General features: G+C 43.7%; 1 protein-coding gene across 2 annotated transcripts in view; it reads left to right on the top strand.

Annotated features, from left to right (window-relative positions):
- The first annotated feature begins 7,487 nt into the window (after window positions 1-7,487).
- Window positions 7,488-17,500, top strand: part of usp22 (ubiquitin specific peptidase 22) — a 46,909-nt gene continuing 36,896 nt past the window's right edge. The window contains exons 1-2 of one of the 2 annotated variants that reach the window (XM_063189673.1): window positions 7,488-7,851; window positions 9,646-9,678. In XM_063189673.1, the coding sequence (XP_063045743.1) occupies window positions 7,732-7,851; window positions 9,646-9,678 (153 nt within the window). In that variant the 5' untranslated portion in view covers window positions 7,488-7,731. The remainder of the gene's footprint in view (window positions 7,852-9,645; window positions 9,679-17,500) is intronic. The other variant, XM_063189680.1, reaches the window with a different exon arrangement.

Below are 17,500 nucleotides of genomic sequence, written 5' to 3'. Positions count from 1 at the left end.
GGTGATTACTGTGGCTCACTCCTCACTTCCCCACCTCATGCAATATGTTGGCACATGCCATTGTAGTTCTGGATAACCAGACTGACTGGTCATTGCTGACTGGAATTGCTGGCTTGTTGGGGATGGGGGGGGGGGGGGGTTTGTGTTGCTGGGCTCTTGTTTACCTAATAATGTGAGCTTTATTGGTGCAGTATCTTGTGCAGTAATTTTCCTGCACAGGCTGTTGCACAGATTGCAAGATGTTTTCCTGTTTAAGTTCAATGATAAAGACACTGAAGTGAAAAGATAAAAAAGCAGTTCATATGAATTAAGACAAGACCCCTTTTATAATAACTTTTGCTGCTACCAGAATAGAAATGATTACATTGTTATGCCTTAGCTGAACTATATGCCAGTGCTATGCTATTAGTTGTATGAATATGGTACTATATGGTATTATTACTTCTCAACTAATAGTAGGGAATTCCACTTGTGGAACGGTGTGCATTATGGGATTTCGAAGCAAATCACAGTTGACCTCTGACTGGCAGCATCTGCAGGGTTAAAATAATGAACGCTGGGCCCAGGGGAAATAGGTGGCTACGTGCCATGCACGCCCAATTTTGCCCCCACCCTAAGATTGTAATCCCTTTACCTGCTATATGCTGTATGATAGACAATGTTTGCCATGGGCACTTAATTACTCTCTGGGCATGCTGTCTATAAGATACAGAAAATGTGCATTGCCTGTGTAGAAAAATGCTCACAAAATGAGAGGTGATCGGGATGTTTTTAATAATAATCATCTGTTTTGTATAGCGCTTTTACTGGTATACTCAAAAATACTTTTAAGTCAGCTTTATGGGGAAAGTGGTAGGCCTATGCACTGTAAAGCTGACTTTAATTTCTATTAAGCTCCTGCTACTTTGTGAGCACTTGTTTTGTCACATATTTGACCCATACATCTATTATTAAAAACGAATAACCTTCACATTGTTATTACTTGTCGCCGTATGTAAGAAAAAAAAAAGATCTAGGAAAACCACAGAAAAACATCGCATTGCATCCATCTAACAAGTTGCTTGTCACTTGCACTTGCTGTCATGTTGCTCAGTTTTAAACAAAGACATTTGTCTCTCCCTAGTGGTCATTCTATGTATTTTTTGTTCTTGCATTTTTGCCTGGACTTTACAAATTACAATTCAAGGGATGCAACAGCCGCGTTCCCTTGTTGGCCTAGAGCCTTCATTATGCTACACACAGCCTCACCCAGGTAAGGCTCTTATATAACCTGTACATAAGCCTATACACCACAGCACACATAGCAAGGAGGAAGGCTGCTACGCTACATGACACGTACTAGGCCTACAGCTAGTGATGCACAGGTGGGGCAGAAACACAAAGACACTAAATAACTGCACAGAAACACACACACACACACACACACACACACACACACACACACACACACACACACACACACACACACACACACACACACACACACACACACACACACACACACACACACACACACACACACACACAGATAACTGTTGGCTATCATATTCTACTGCCAGAAAGGGTTACAATGAGGGTGAACTGAGACTAAAATTATGTGTTGTATATGCTGATATACTTGCCGGCTATTTTATTCCTACATTGTTGTATCAAAATGTATTTGGGTGAATCAATTAGCCTGCCATTTTTTAATGAATCTCAAACCCACAATACCCCTGTTTTGGGTATAGCCATTTGAAGAACGCTTGGTGTGAGAATCACTTTTGATTGAAAAGTTGTCTCGTTAACGCCCTGCGGTCCACATGAAATACCGCCCTGTGGTCCACAGCGGGCCGCATGTGGATCCCAGGCCTGTTACCCACCTCTGCTGACGTATGTATGGTGACATTAGGACATTACGCACTTAGCAGATGCTTTAACCAAAGGGTATTGGTTACTAACCTGGCTCTCCTCTCCCCAGATCCTTCGTACGCTTTGTGAGCTAAACGAGGGTCTGTCTGGAGCATCTTCGGAGTCGCCCTGCTCCCAAACTGCCATACAGCTGAATCAATCAGGATCACAGGATTTTCAGTGACATACAAGTGGTGAAGGGGAAAATAAATGAAAGGCAACATTTTTTTTCAGACAACAATGCTGCCCTACAAAGGAAAAGTACAGTAACTACGCCAACACTGTAACGCCGTCAAAGCCTCGGTATTAAGTTGGATATTGTAGTGCAAATTTGACAAAGCAATAGGTCTGTCTAAAACGGGACACATTTGGACAATAAGGCTTTGTCACAAGATAAAGGAGGTGAAATGAATACCATTTTCAGTCTGATCTAAATCTAGACAAAATATGTACCTAGGTACTGCACTTTGCCTTAAGGGCAGAAAGTCCGCTTGCATGGACTCACTCATCGAAGTTGATTCTGTCATTTCAACTGTATTTTCAAATCCGTGAGTAGTTATAGCACCTCATTTAAAATGTCAGACAAGTGTTTCACCAATCACATGCAACCACACCTCCATTGAGGGCTACCCCCTTGCACGGATGAGGCATAAATGCAATTTCGTTGTGTGCAGTGTGCAGTGGAGTGCAATGTTGTAGTCTACTTTTTTGAAGTGGGTATACTGTATATTTGAGCATTTTTTGAAGTGGGTATACGTATATATTTGTGCCATTCTAAATAATGGAGCAATCAATTTGAAGTGGGTATACTGAAATCCCTGAAATGTTGAAGTGGGTATAGTCAAGTCAAGTCAAGTCAAGTTTATTGTCAATTTCTTTACATGCACTGGTCATACAAAGAATTTGAAATTGCGTTTCTTGCTCTCCCATGCAGACATAGACTAATCTAGGTAAGGACATAGACAGTATAGACATAGACAGTACTCATACATGGACATAGACAGTATGGACGTAGACATTGCTCATACGGACATTTAAAGTGCAAGACTGGACAACAGAAGACTTGTAGAGAACATATATTAAGAGGAGGTATTTTGTTGTGCTTTTTCTAAAAGTCCTTTATAGCGTTCTGACATAGTAATAGTAGCATTTGAAGAAAATAAATAATTAAAAAAGGTTTTATTAAATACACCAGCAGCAGTATGTGTGTGTGTGTGTGTGTTTGTATGTGTTTTGTGTGTGTGTGTGTGTGTGTGTGTGTGTGTGTGTGTGTGTGTGTGTGTGTGTGTGTGTGTGTGTGTGTGTGTGTGTGTGTGTGTGTGTGTGTGTGTGTGTGTGTGTGTGTGTGTGTGTTTAGTGCAGGTAGAAAGTGCGGTGTGCGTCTGTGTGTGTACCTGTGTATGTGTGTGTGTGTGTGTGTGTGTGTGTATGTGTGTGAGTATGAGTTGTGTGTCAGTGTGTGTATGTTTGGGTTTTGTGCAGAAAGTGCAGTGTGCTTGTGTGTATGTGCAGAAAGTGCAGTGTGCTTGTGTGTATGTGTGTGTGTGTGTGTGTGTGTGTGTGTGTGTGTGTGTGTGTGTGTGTGTGTGTGTGTGTGTGTGTGTGTGTGTGTGTGTGTGTGTGTGTGTGTGTGTGTGTGTGTGTGTGTGTGTGTGTGTGTGTGTGTGTGTGCATGTTTTGAGTTAGTGCAGGTTGAAAGTTCAGTCACAGATGTAGTAGTGCAGGTGGAATGTTCAGTCGCAGATATGGTGGTGGGGAGGTTCTACGCAGACTACACCACTGGTGGAGTGCTATGTCACAATGACAATGGGAGTTGGAGTTTCCCAATGTGATTTCAGTTTCACTTTCACAGATGAATGTTTGTGGAGCAAGGCAGAACCCATTAATAGCGACAGCCAGATAAGTTGGCTATGGCCCCATCCCGAAAAATAGGTCTAGGCCTATTGATAGGGTAACTTCTGCCAATTCCGACATGCAGTTGTAATGCTCACTACCCTGGACTTATCAGTACCTGAGATTTTTTTTTTCTTCAACCTTTTCGAGATCCTGGTCATTGTAATGGGAGCAGGTGTTTGTTTACATTTCAAAAAAACATATTGATTTATTCCCAATAACATCCAGAGTAGGCCTATGTTAAGAAAATGTTTAATGTTAACAAAATCTGCTGCCATTAGAATAGCTCAGATCTCAGAAAGGTCTGAGTGGAAAAATGCAGCATCACCGGGTACTGAAAGTCCAGGGTAGTGTGAGCAATTCAACAGCGTATTGAAATTGACAGAAGTTATCCTTTAAGATTATCACACCATGGTCCTAACATTGTAAACCGCTATGTCTAGAGGTGTGCCACAAGGTTGAGGACAATGCTGCATTGCAAGGCCTTTCATGGTCACTCCATTACACATGTCCAAAACGACTTAACCCTCTAGTTGTGTTACGGTCAAAAATGACCGTTTTGAAACTTCATTCTTAAATAACTTCTCTATTTTTCATCATACACAAATGACACTTCATGATATCCTCCAGCTAACCTATTCAAATGGTCAAAATGAAATATAATGAAATTCCTAAAGAATTGTGGAAGATACACCAACTTGTTACATTCATGGTGTTTCGGTCAAAAATGACCGGACCATTAATACATCTCCCAAATGTATGTTATATTACATTCACTTTACTCTCATATTCTTTTTTGTTAGGCTTTTCAGAATACAACCATATGTGCCACATTAGTATAGATGTTTACAGTTAGTTGAAATACTTGAAAAAAGTAAAGGTGTTCCAAACGGCCTGAAAGCTTCTGAGAGGCCCTAGACTCCAGACGGTTAGTAAAACAAATTGGTGCAAGATAAGAAAAAAAGCCTACAAAGCAGAATAACATTTAAATCACATTGGAAATGTTTCAAAAGGATGTCTAAAAGGTACTAATCACAAAATATGCAAATCAGATTTTAATCAGTGTATTATTACCTTTTTTGTGTAGGCGGTCAATTTTGACCGTTTACACCATGAACGTAACCATGTTTCTAATACAACCAGAGGGTTAAAATTGCTGACATGTAGCAACTAAGGTGTAGGACACAGCAGGCTCCCAATGACAGGGGCGGTTCTACGTAGACCAAATTACCAGGGGGGCTGAGGTGGGGCCATTCTTTTTTCACAGGGGGCACATAAATTGGCAAAAGAGACATTTTTAATGTTATGGGTATATAATATGCAAAAATGTATATGTCATTGGCTGTTCAGCACAAGGGCCACAACGGGGGCCGGGAGGAAATCTACAGTGAAGCTGGCCCACCCATGCCCCTGTCTAGAAAAGCCCATGCCCATTCATTACATTTCAAGCTTACCTTTCATCAGATCTGATTAAGGGATGCAGTCCAGACACATATTCATCATAATTGTTTTTCTAGTTTCATTTCTTATTACAATTTAATTTCTATTGCTGATTGATATTATAATTAGGGAAAACATTTGTGCAGGTTTATTTGGATGGGGACAATGGGGGTCTCTTTAACTCTGCCATTCTAAATGTGCACACTAGGTGGCAAGATGCACCAGTATCATACTTGGCTTGAAAGCCAGCTGGGAAACTCCAACTCCCATTGTCATTACACTCCACAGCACACACGTGTTCACTAACTGCACACAATGAAATTACATTTTATGCCTCACCCGTGCAAGGGGGCAGCCCCCAATGGCGCCCCAAGGGAGCAGTGCAGCGGGACGGTACCATGCTCAGGGTACCTCAGTCATGTAGGAGGATGGGGTAGAGCACTTAATTACTCCCCCCACCAACCTGGCGGGTCGGGAGTCGAACCGGCAACCTTTGGGCTACAAGTCTGATGCCCTAACCGCTTACCCATGACTGTGATGACCCATGATTGGGGTTTCAGGTAAATTAATGTAATGAATAAAAGTGATGTTGGTGTTTTGCTTAATGGTATATGATGAGGAAAGTTAATAGAAACAGGGAAATAGGTCAGAAAAAAATAATTCATGGATTCTTGGAGTATACTCTACAAGAGTTTGTAACATGATAGCCCCAGCATTCGGTTGCATCAAACCAGTGTTTAAAGCATGAGAAAATATGTAGTCTACAACGTCTCTGTTCATTGTTCCATCCTCAAGTATTCTAAAAAAGAAAAAGTGCAGGTAAAGGAATAGATAAATTAAAAATCAATGCACTTAGGCCTACAGAAATATCAAGCATGTCAGTGACAATAGCCTCTTTTATAAATACCACTATTAGTCCTATAGCCTAAGTTTAAATTAACCAATTTTAGCCTTATTTAAGCCCTATTTAAGAAAGGGTGTCCTCTGCCATTAAAACCTAAATATCTCAGCCTCCGAAACACATAAACAGATGAAATAAGTTGCATTTAAAAGTTAGGACCCTCATTTTGAGTTATAATATGTTCATTCAGCTCTAACAGCTCTAACAACCCATATCTTTACTTTAAAAAAAAAAAAAAAAAAAAAAGCTCAAACATCAAGAGCCTGAATGCAGCATACTGCATGTCTCTCCAGACAAAAATGAGTTAAAAAAACAAAAACAAAAAAAAACAATAAGCCTTCATTGACTTGAGGCATATGATAGGGCCATATTGCTATATGACCATATTGCACTGGAATCTTGTGATCTGGGATCTCAATATTTCACAACTTCCCCAATAGCTTAGGCAAACATATTAGACATAGGCTACCTTTTTCCCTCCCACCTTCCATTCTTGCCTTTGGTCCCCATAGCCATACGTGGGCAAACTCAGGCCCAGGGGCAACGGCCCCCTGAGCCATTTAGGCCCCCAGAGCCTTTACAGGAAATTACTCAAAATTCTTAAAATACTACCTAAACCAAGAGTCTGTCGAATTTAAGATTGACCAAAGACATAGGCTTCATCTAAATACGTTTAATTACAATGTGCAGGAATATCATTGCTGCCAAGTAACGTCAGCGTACACTATGTTTTATTATTGACACAGGCAAGTTGTAGGCTATGTGGCATCCGGCCCTTCGGTCAATATTCTAAACCCAATGTGCCCCTCGAGCCAAAATAATTGCCCACCCCAATAGGCCTATTTGAGGCAAACGAACTGGTTGGAATGACTTTGTTCATTGACTTCTGATTTTAAATATTATGTGAAATAAGTTATAAAACACTTAATGTGACAAACTCAACAGGATTTGAAGACATGATAGTCACGTCTATTAGGGTAAATAAATAGGATAAAATGATTTCTGAGGATAACTGTTCTACATCACTAGTTGCACAAGCTAAGAACCAATTAAAAACAACCGGAAATTGGCCGGTTGGTTAACACTTGGTAGGCTGTCATGGGATATGTAGTTCAATAATATGTTAATTGGACGTTGTGTAGCGCAATAATTAAACAAGTATTTATGACTACGCAATCGTGGCTCGGTTTATGAAAGCATCCCCTCTTTAATAGTGTTATTTTCTTTTTTAAATAAAGAAATTAGAAGTCTGAGCACCAAAAGAAAATATCAGGTCCAGTAAGAGGGCGGGACTTTCAGTTCTCTGCCTGTACCGACCATTAAAAAAATCTGTTTGAGTGGAAGTACTGTAGAGACAGCTAATGCAAGCTAAGGCTAGCGCCATAGCCAATTTGTACAACCGAGGCAGGTATTTTTAGTTGGAAGGAGAAACAAACACCTAAAAGGAGCGAACGGTTCAGATGCACGTATTTTCTTCTGGATATCGCAATGGTTTCTTCGCAGTGAATCGGAAACCATTCTGGACTTCTAGCTTGCTAGTTGGCTAACGTTAATTCTCACGGACACGTTTCATCATTTAAAACACAAAATCGAATGTTGTTTTTGTCATGAGTCCGGCCGGGTGTTCTCATGTGAACGGGTATAAAGTGGACAATTGGAAGCAAAATCTACGAGTCATATATCAATGCTTTGTATGGAGTGGGACTGCTGAAACGAGGAGACGCAAGGTAAAAAAAATATATAGAGCTCTAAACTGGCTGGAATAACGATACCATTATGGTTAGCTAGCTATCTGAGCTAGCTAGCTAAGTTACGAGATCTAGCTAGTCGAGAGGAAAAGAAATGTGTATCGCTACATAAGAACTACAGACGTTACATACGACGCCCCACACAGTTTGAAGCACTACACACGTACACCCAAAATCAAGTATGACTCGGACCTATTCAATGTCTGTCTCAATGCAGTCATCTCTCGCTACCCAACTGACTAGCTGGTGCAACCACTGCTCAGCCCAGACATGCAAGTGTTTCTATGCATACAAGGACTGCGCTGGCCAGTCGAAAACAAGGTGTTAAGCATCAAGATTATGCCATGGTAGTTGTCAAGGTGTTCGTGTTATCCCTTGCACTCAAGTCACACAATGTGTGGATAGCTCAGCCTTGATTAACATATTGGCTAATTGGTTGGTCCAAGGCACCGCATCTTTGTGGGTTTGCGGTGTTGACGAGTGTACGAGTATTGCATGTCGGTGGCGCACAGACTGCCCAGGATGCAGCTGAAACATTAAACATACTTTGCGAGATCAACTGAACCAGCGATGTACGAAGACAACCACCCTTAGTGTATCCATTTATACAGAGGATTGGGTTTAAAATGTAGTGTATGATTGCACAGACTGCGTCGGATTTCAATTCACACACTCAACCCACTAGCACTAGTAGTTCTGCACCTGAAAACATTGCTAACTTGCTAACCAGATAGCCAAGCGTACAGGCTGCGCGTTGGTTGTGAATAGGAAGAACCCCTGCGACCAGGCCGTTTTGAATCTCTGTGGTGCATGTGTGATTTCATGCTTTACATCACTCGGTTGTACACAGAACAATGTTACCGATTCCCACCATATTGTGAATATAAGTTGGATGTATGCTACGACAAGTTCACAACGAACCAGTCTGTCAAACGGGCACTGCGAAATGACACTTGGTGTTGGGGCACACTGGTGTTGGCGGCAAGCTAACAACTACAACGCCCTTATTCCTTCTGTGGGGTGCTGTGTGATGTGCCGTCCTGCATGTAGCAGGGGGAATTTACAGACGGACACCAAGGGACTGTAACAAAGTTATTATGTGTTCGTTTTGAAATCCACGGTCGGTACAGGTTACATTGTTGCTGGATAAGACGCACTCCCTTTCCCCATTCAGCAGCCCGTGTACGGTCGCGGCGAGCTCCACACACTTCACTTTGTTTCGCCATCTGCGCTTAGCCCACCCCCGCACTATGACATAATCCTCGGCTAGCTGTCGCTCTCATCCAGTAGGCTACGTACGTGTGCGTTTCCTCTGCAATATTAGTGAATTGTCAAACATGGTCAATGGGTGTAACGATCGAACGAGAAATTGCTTTGACTTGACTGTAAACGTGTCACATCACATTATGTTGTTAACATGCGGATGTTGAATTGATTATGGGTCGTCTTAACCCCTTAATGCGCGCCGTACCTTCAGTGGCACGCTGTAATAGTCATTGAAATGTAACTACCATAGCACTACAATACTATGACACAACACAGGCTTTTTAGTAATGCACCACAACTTGGTCATTACCATACTGGTAACAACAAATGTATAAAGCCGTGTCTTAAGGGGTTAATGTCATACATGCCAGCCAGTATATTTCTCTACACAGTCTGTATGTCTTATGCACTATGAGTAATAGTAGTTGCTATGTCTTACTTTGTCACAAGCAAGCCCAGCACATCTTAAATGTGTCACACATTTTTATTTCGTTGTTGATGGGCTAGGTGCTTCAGAATGATGCGGGATGGACGCCACTGGTGAGTTAAAATTCCCCCCACACACACTGACAACTGTAGTGAAAGATGATCTGAGAAACAAATACAGTATTTTTTTCTCCTCCCTTTTCAACCCACCCCTTCCCTCCCCCATTTAATATCTTGCATAACTGTGGTACAGGCAAGGCCCCCCCTTGTAGGTACATTGCAGACTGACATAAATAGTTGTTTGTGGAAAAGGATCTGTTTATATGTAAACTGTGTTCTAACCAGGTGATACTGGGTGCCTTCATAAGCAGGGGAAGGGAAGAGTTTGCCTCTGTGGAAGCTTATTTTGGCTGTGTGTGTGTGTGCGTGTGAGAGAGAGAGAATCCTACTGCTGCAGCATGTCTCCCAGGTAACCACCTGCGAGAGTTCCACCGACATATGGACATGTGCGACTCCTACACCGTCGGCCAAGCAGCACTCATTTTTAAAACGGTCACACAATACATGGCCGATGCGGATTTTCAGAGCCGCGTTTCACTTCAGCCGATGTCCTTCGTCTTGCCTTGTTTGTCACAGGCAGCCTTTCTGTGAAAGCTTTTCAATTTCAGCTGAAGGACATGCTATGAGAAGTACATCAGGAGTCATATCTGTCAAGCCTCGTGCGCTCTCATGCGATTTCCTCTAAGCCTTACTTATCAGACATGATGATAGCACGGAGACTTGGCTGGTATCGAAGCTATATGTCAGATACTTCACCGACCGTTCTATGCGTTCTACTGTATGACGCTGCTGTATCACACAGTGTATGGCGGTCTTTAAAGTAAACCTCAAAGGTAGGGTGGATTTATTTAAAAAAGATACATTACACTACACTTAGCTGATGCTTTTGTCTAAAGCGACTTTCAGTTATTTACAGGGTCTTGGTTACAGTCCTTTGCCTTTGCCCTTGCTCGTGGGCAATTCAGCCATGGATGGAGATGTAGGGGAAAGGCAAGGGTGGGATTCGAACCTGCAAATGTTTTGATCTTAAGACCACCTCCATAACCATTAGGCCATGGCTGCCTCCCTCCCTTCCCCGAATACATTCTTATATCTGTGGTTATAGTAGACCCCCGATCAAAAATCCAAGTGTATAATTTATTTTGTACACATGTTTTATAGAAATAATAAATAGATATATTTTCCATTTTCAGTTGAGCCCCAAATTAATGAGATGACCTGACCGCTAGTATAGCCCCCTGCTTTACTCTTGCAGATAACTAGGCCCCCTTTCAAACACCCAGCTCAGATACAAGGAAGAGGTGGATGTTTTTGGCTGTGGTGTGTATACTTTTCAAATCTATCATGTTAGCTATTCCATCATTTCCTACCCAATGTGTGACCCAAGGCAAATACTACAGTAGCAGCAGTTTTACTTTTTTATTTCTTATTTGGATAAGCTGGCATTGCAGTTGGTTCAGTGGCTGCCAGGAGGCGCTGGTGAAAAGGCACGGGACGTAATTAACCGAGACAGTCGGGCCTTTCTGTCATAATTAAAAGTCCCTCGGAATCCTCCAGAGCTGCCGGGGCCTCCTTTCCTCTCTCCTCTCCTCTCCTCTCCTCATCTCTCCCCGTGAACCAGTTTGGGTCGGTTTCCCACACTGGACCGTACAGTTAGCGTTCCCACACCACCCACCCCTCCCGCCCAGATTCTAGCTCACAAATCCCTTAGCCCTGTATGCCGTGCGCTCCAAACATAGGCACGTAGGCTGTACTGTATGCACAAACCATCTCAACAGTGCAAACGGAGAAACAATGCCCGAAGGTTCTATTTTGTTCTCATCCAAACAAATTCGCTACATCTCGCGTCATTGGGAATGCTAAACCGGAAAGTCCAGAGGGAGCAGCTGATACTATATAATGCCGCTGATAGTTGAGCTGTCTTAAAACCGTCTATAGTTTTCCCCGGCTTTGTTCTGACGGCGCACTGTACAACAATTAGCTAAATCCATGATCACCGGAGACCTGCGGCACATTATGTGTGTTGGTGGGGGAGTAGTACAAAGCCTTCCTCCTCTGTGGCATGAGAAGAGAAGAGAAGAGAAGAGAAGAGAAGAGAAGAGAAGAGAAGAGAAGAGAAGAGAGCTGCTCGCTCGCTCGCTCTTCAGCTACTGGGGTTGATGAACCGAGAGGGCCTAAAGCAATGCAGGATCTATGAGTCACCTGATAATACACACCCAGTCGGCCATATCTTAACCCTCATAAAGCATCCCTGAAGACCGGGAAGGGAAGGGAGTGCAGAATAGAATATCACCTTGTTTCCTGCGAATAGAAGATATTGGGGCTTAGTCATGTGGTGTTGTTTGGATAGCAGGTTCAGCACAGCACAGCACAGCACAGGAGAGGAGAGGGCACTATAGGGTTTGGACTTTGGCCACACGCCAGCCAGCTTCATTTGCGCAGATATTTTTTTTTTACATCCGGTCTCAAAGTTCCCAGGAAGGTTGAAAGAGAAGCACTTTGCATATAGGCTGTCATGGTATACAATAATGTTTTTTATAGCTTCACTGATAACTGATCTATCACACCTGTTGTCCCAGATTTTAGTAAGCCACTAGATTTTTTGTGTGTGTGTGTGTGTGTGTGTGTGTGTGTGTGTGTGTGTGTGTGTGTGTGTGTGTGTGTGTGTGTGTGTGTGTGTGTGTGTGTGTGTGTGTGTGTGTGTGTGTGTGTGTGTGTGTGTGTGTGTGTGTGTGTGCGTGAGTGCGCGCGCGCGTGCGTGCGTGTGTACTGAATCCTGTATGCCCGTCTTCTGTTGAGATGTGTGCGTGCATGTGTGCACCATCCTGTTTTGTGGTTTGCAGAAGGAATGCAGGTTGGCTTTCACGTGGCCTGTCTGCACTGGCTTTCACATGGCCTGTCTGCACTGGCCTCTTGCGAACCTGCTGTCTGTCTTTCTCCCTGTGTCTGTCTATCTCCCTGTGTTTGTCTTTCTCTCCGTGCCTGTCTATCTCCCCGTGTCTGTCTATCTCCCCGTGTCTGTCTATCTCCCCGTGTCTGTCTATCTCCCCGTGTCTGTCTGTCTCCCTGTGTTTGTCTGTGTGTGGCTGTCTGTCTTTGTCTGTCTGCCTGCTAGTCTCCTGTCTGTCTGCTTGTCTGCTCTCTGAGCAAATCTAGGCCCAGTGTTGGCGGAGGTCCTATCATGTGTTATTCCAGTTCATCACTATGGCCTCCCGGCTTGTGTGAGTGGGCGCGTGTAAGAATGCACGTGTGTGTGAGTGCGCAAGTGTGAGTGAGAGTGTGTGTCAGGGAGAGTTTTTGTGGGTGAGTGTGTGTATGTGTGTGTGTGGGTGAGGGTAAGTTTGAGGAGGCTGTGGTTTTCGTCAGGAAATCCATTGTCAGTGGAGGAGCTATTTACTTAGAAGAAGAAATCTAGGAAGCCTGTGTTGGGTGGGGGAGTACCTACCTTGATTGTTAACATGAAGGAAATGTCCCGAATGCCTTATGTGTGCATTCCAAACCCCCTGCATTCTCTGCCCATGTCCGCAGTGAGCGAGGAAACATTATAAGGATGTCTATGCATAGCAGAGTGAACATCAAATTGAAAATGAAAAAGAGAGGAAAAAGAGTGCATCTGGAGGGGGGGGCAGGGGGATGCTGGCTGACCTCACACTCAGTGGAATTCTAACCTCAGCCGTCTGGAAATCCAACATAGCCCTCCTCCCTCAGCTCAGTGCCAGTCATATAGCATCGTCGGCCATGTAGACCACATCAGTACATTAGTCATACACTAATGCCTCCGCCACATCCCGCCGCCAGTGCCTCCTCCCAGCTCCCACCACAGTGGCAGAGACAGCTTGTGTCCATTCATTACACATCAGACACTTTGGAGACTTTGGGAAAGGCAAAGGCTCGACTGAAATGGATTGTATACAGCCAACACAACTAGCTTACTGCCAGTGATGTATGGCTGTAATATAATTGTGTGTGTGTGAGTGTGAGTGTGTGTGTGTGTGTGTGTGTGTGTATTTGTTCAGGGAAGGGAACTGACTAAATTCCTGAGCTATGTTGCAGGGTATGTACCGACAACTGAGTTCACTAAAGAATAGTGTTGTACCGTGTATGCCAGCTCTGTACGTGACACCATGCAAGCCTACCCTGTAGGCTGCATTCACTCCTTTTCTCTCTCGCTTACTCCCTCTCTCCCCCTTTCTGCGCAGGAGGCAGAAAGACAGGTTTGAGAAAAAGCATTCATTAAAAAAAAAACCCTATTGAATTTTGTAGTTCCATTTTCCACGGCCACAGAAGGCATTTTGGTTAAACTCGCTGACAGTTTTGACAGTCATGAATGTGGTGATTGGTTCCAATGAAATTAATTATCTCATTGTGTCATGCCACAGAGGGTGCTTTGTGTTGGCACATTGCCTAGGGATTATAGCATCCTCTTATAATGACCTTATCTAACGAGCAACAAGAAAAGGTGTTGAGGGAGGGAAAAAGGATGTTTGATTTCTCCTTTCAAGGAGGTAGAGAATGCGCGCACATCAGTGGCACAGGTGCTGGACAAAATAAAGTAACTGAAGTAAATTATAGAAGTCCGCAACACTGTTAATGCTCCCAGTGATCTATTTGCACAACGTTTCGGACCTTCGTCCTTTTTCAATTGCACATTAACAGTTCTATCATTTACTTGATTTCTCCTTTCATTCATAACAAAGCCCAAGCTGTCTAGCAAAGTTGGTGTGTGCAATAGTTGAGAAAGATTACGGGAAATGGAAATGCCGGCCGCTCCAAGGGTGCTTGAAGGGGTCATGTAAATGCTTTTCGAGATGTTGACCGTAACATTGGGCGGGGAGACCAAGGTGAGAAGAATGGTGTTTTTCCAAACTGAGGTCTTTGAACAGCCAGAGCAGTCTACTAACCCCCACTGACCCCTGGTCAGTCTCGGAGTGGATGGCAGTGAGTCGAACGCACACACATACATGCACACACACACACATGCACACACACACACGTACGCACACAGGTGCATACACGCCCCACACACATACACACACACGCACAAACGCACACACACAAACGCACACCGACACATACGACACATACGAGACCCGCGCACACAAGTGCACACAGACGGACCGAGAGGGAGGGAGAGTAGCGTAGGTTAATAATATCACACCCTCGCAGAGCTGATCCTGTGAGTTGTAGGCCAGCGGTGGATGTGAATGAAATGAGTTATGTCAGCACTGTACTGTACCCTCCCCGCCGGCAGCCCGGCAGGAAAGTGGAATGGCCTTCTCTTGGGCACAGGTTAAATTGGTCACACTCATCAGAAGAGCCCATTCATACTTCTGTTGAGTGATTACACACACACACACACACACACACACACACACACACACACACACACACACACACACACACACACACACACACACACACACACACACACACACACACACACAAACGCTCTCACGCTCCGTGTCTGTCTGTCTGTGTTTGTCCGTCCGTTCTTTCTGTATTCTGTGTCCTTGTTTGTCTCTGTCTATGTGTAATTGGTCCTGAAGGAAATATACAATCGTAAATGTAATGCATGCCACTAGGGCTGTCCACGACCAAGGATTTTGTTGGTCGACCAAAGGTCGTCATTTTCTCCGACTAATCGATTAATCCCCCCCCCCCAAAAAAAATTATAATTTAAAAAAAAAATTTTTTTTTTTTTTTTTTTACACATCACATTTTGACCCAGATAGCCCTACTAGGCCTAATGAATATTCGAAGTTCGAATTTACATAGTTTAAGCCTGTAAAACACAAATAAAAAACGAATTAAAATTAATATTCAGTGATGGAAACAAACTGCCTATGGTAGAGATGACGCTCTCTGCCTGAAAGCAGTAGCCCAACTGGAGGGCAGAATCAATATCCCCGCGTTGACGTTTTCATCTATTTCGACATTTGTTGCAGCATTACTGTATAGTTGTTCACTGGAATGTCCATCAAGCGCTTAGTGTCTGTTTATGGTCTTAAATGATGCGCAGCATTTCCCCCTTTAAATGACCCACGCTGGTTTTGTTTATCGCTGGAATGGAGTCAAGAGTTCTTGCCGTTCAGGGCAGCAAACAGAATTCTGATAAGTTTGTCGGTGAATGACTTAGGCCTACACACACACCCCAAAATATGTTCATATCTGGAGGTGGTTCTTTGGATGTTGGCTAGCACGGAGTAGCCTACAATTGTACAGCAAAGTGGTATGGAAGCTAACAAAGTGCGACTTAGCACCATGACGTTGCAACATAGCATTTTGGAGCTTCAGAATATGTAACGACACGACTTCACACTTTTTACACCGTCTGCAATAAACGGATAATTATGCGAGACGAGACAGATGCAGGCGGCTCCCTGTAGTTCTGTCAACCAATGGATTCAACGAGTCGAGTGAGGTATTGTAGCAAACGGTGCCGGGTAGTGTACGGGTGCGTGTGTATGAGAGAAGGAGGGGAGAGCAGCACCTGTCGTGGTGGTGAAGTTACATAATTAAACGCACCTGTCGTTCGAATTCGCGTGGTTCTTCTCGCCCGACGTTAGTGACCATTGGCTGACAAGCAGTAGTATCCTTTTCAAAAATAATCCCATGTTTTAGAGCTCCTTCCAGACATGGTCAAAATAACTTCTATCCTTCTCAAACAAATCAACAACACGTCTTCCTTTGTCACGCCCTTCAAGTTAAGAGTCCTGAAAGAACTTTGACGAGATGCTGTTTTTTTTTTTTTCTCCGCTGCGACCAATCGACCAATGGGATTCGGTCGACTGGAATTTTTTTTGGTCGACCAACGATTAGTCGATTATTTGCGGACAGTCCTACATGCCACCCATAGGCTTTTCGTCAGCTTGACTGTCTGTCAAAACGACACACACACACACACACACACACACACACACACACACACACACACACACACACACACACACACACACACACACACACACACACACACACACACACACACACACAGGAGCATCCTTAATTGCTGCCCGATAGACTTGACTGTGGTTAGAGTGCAACTGCATGAGAATTGGCCCACTTTAGAAGTGGTCTTCTCTTCTGTAGTAAGTTTAAACAAACAGCCAATCATTTCCCTCCTCAGGCCAGGAGGCTTCCTCTTCCCACTGCCCCCCTAACGAGCTGCAAATGGAGAGATAATTAGTTACAGTGTCTTTTGGATTTATTTATATTTTTTCGAACCATCCACCCCTTCCAGCTGCAGTCCCACCAAGTGACAAAACGGCTGGCTCCGACGGTTTCATTTTCCCAGGCTACTGTAGTTTGTACAGCTCATAAATAAGAGCCACTGACTAGAAGTTCTCTGAGCCTTTTATTTTCTAGTGGTAGCTAGCAACCTTGCTGTCTAATTTTTGCTGGTATGCATCCTGCCTGTGTTTAGCCCACTTGGTTGACAACTTGTGGCAGATGCTTGTCTACAGTCACTCTGAATCATCCCACCATCATTTTGTTCCCCTCTGAAATCGTCAATTTCAGATTACTTCGAGGTTTGGCAATGCCCTTAGTAGCAGTCTTTGCCCCTCCCGTTTTCTTTCCATCTCTCAGCATTGTCCAGACTCCAAGCTGTTTTTTGTCACACCCTTCGCACACTACTGTAACTGTAAGAGTCATGCATTGTGCTGACTTAACAATAAATGTACCGCCTGTACTGTATATGATTCACAGCAATCAATCATATGGTACGTGTAGTGCCTGATTCTGGTCATAGACATTCTTGGATGCGCACAGTCCAAGGCAAGATGCTGCGTCTTCACAACCCCACTGAACCTCGGGACGGAAACAAAATGGGAAACATTCTGGGTGGTTTGTGTGTGCGTGTGCGTGTGCGTGTTTG

This window comes from Engraulis encrasicolus, chromosome 2 (genome assembly GCF_034702125.1).
Source record: "Engraulis encrasicolus isolate BLACKSEA-1 chromosome 2, IST_EnEncr_1.0, whole genome shotgun sequence".
Classification (NCBI taxonomy): domain Eukaryota; kingdom Metazoa; phylum Chordata; class Actinopteri; order Clupeiformes; family Engraulidae; genus Engraulis; species Engraulis encrasicolus.
The sequence above is the reverse complement of the archived record's forward strand: the minus strand, read 5'-3'. Positions and strand labels throughout refer to the sequence as shown.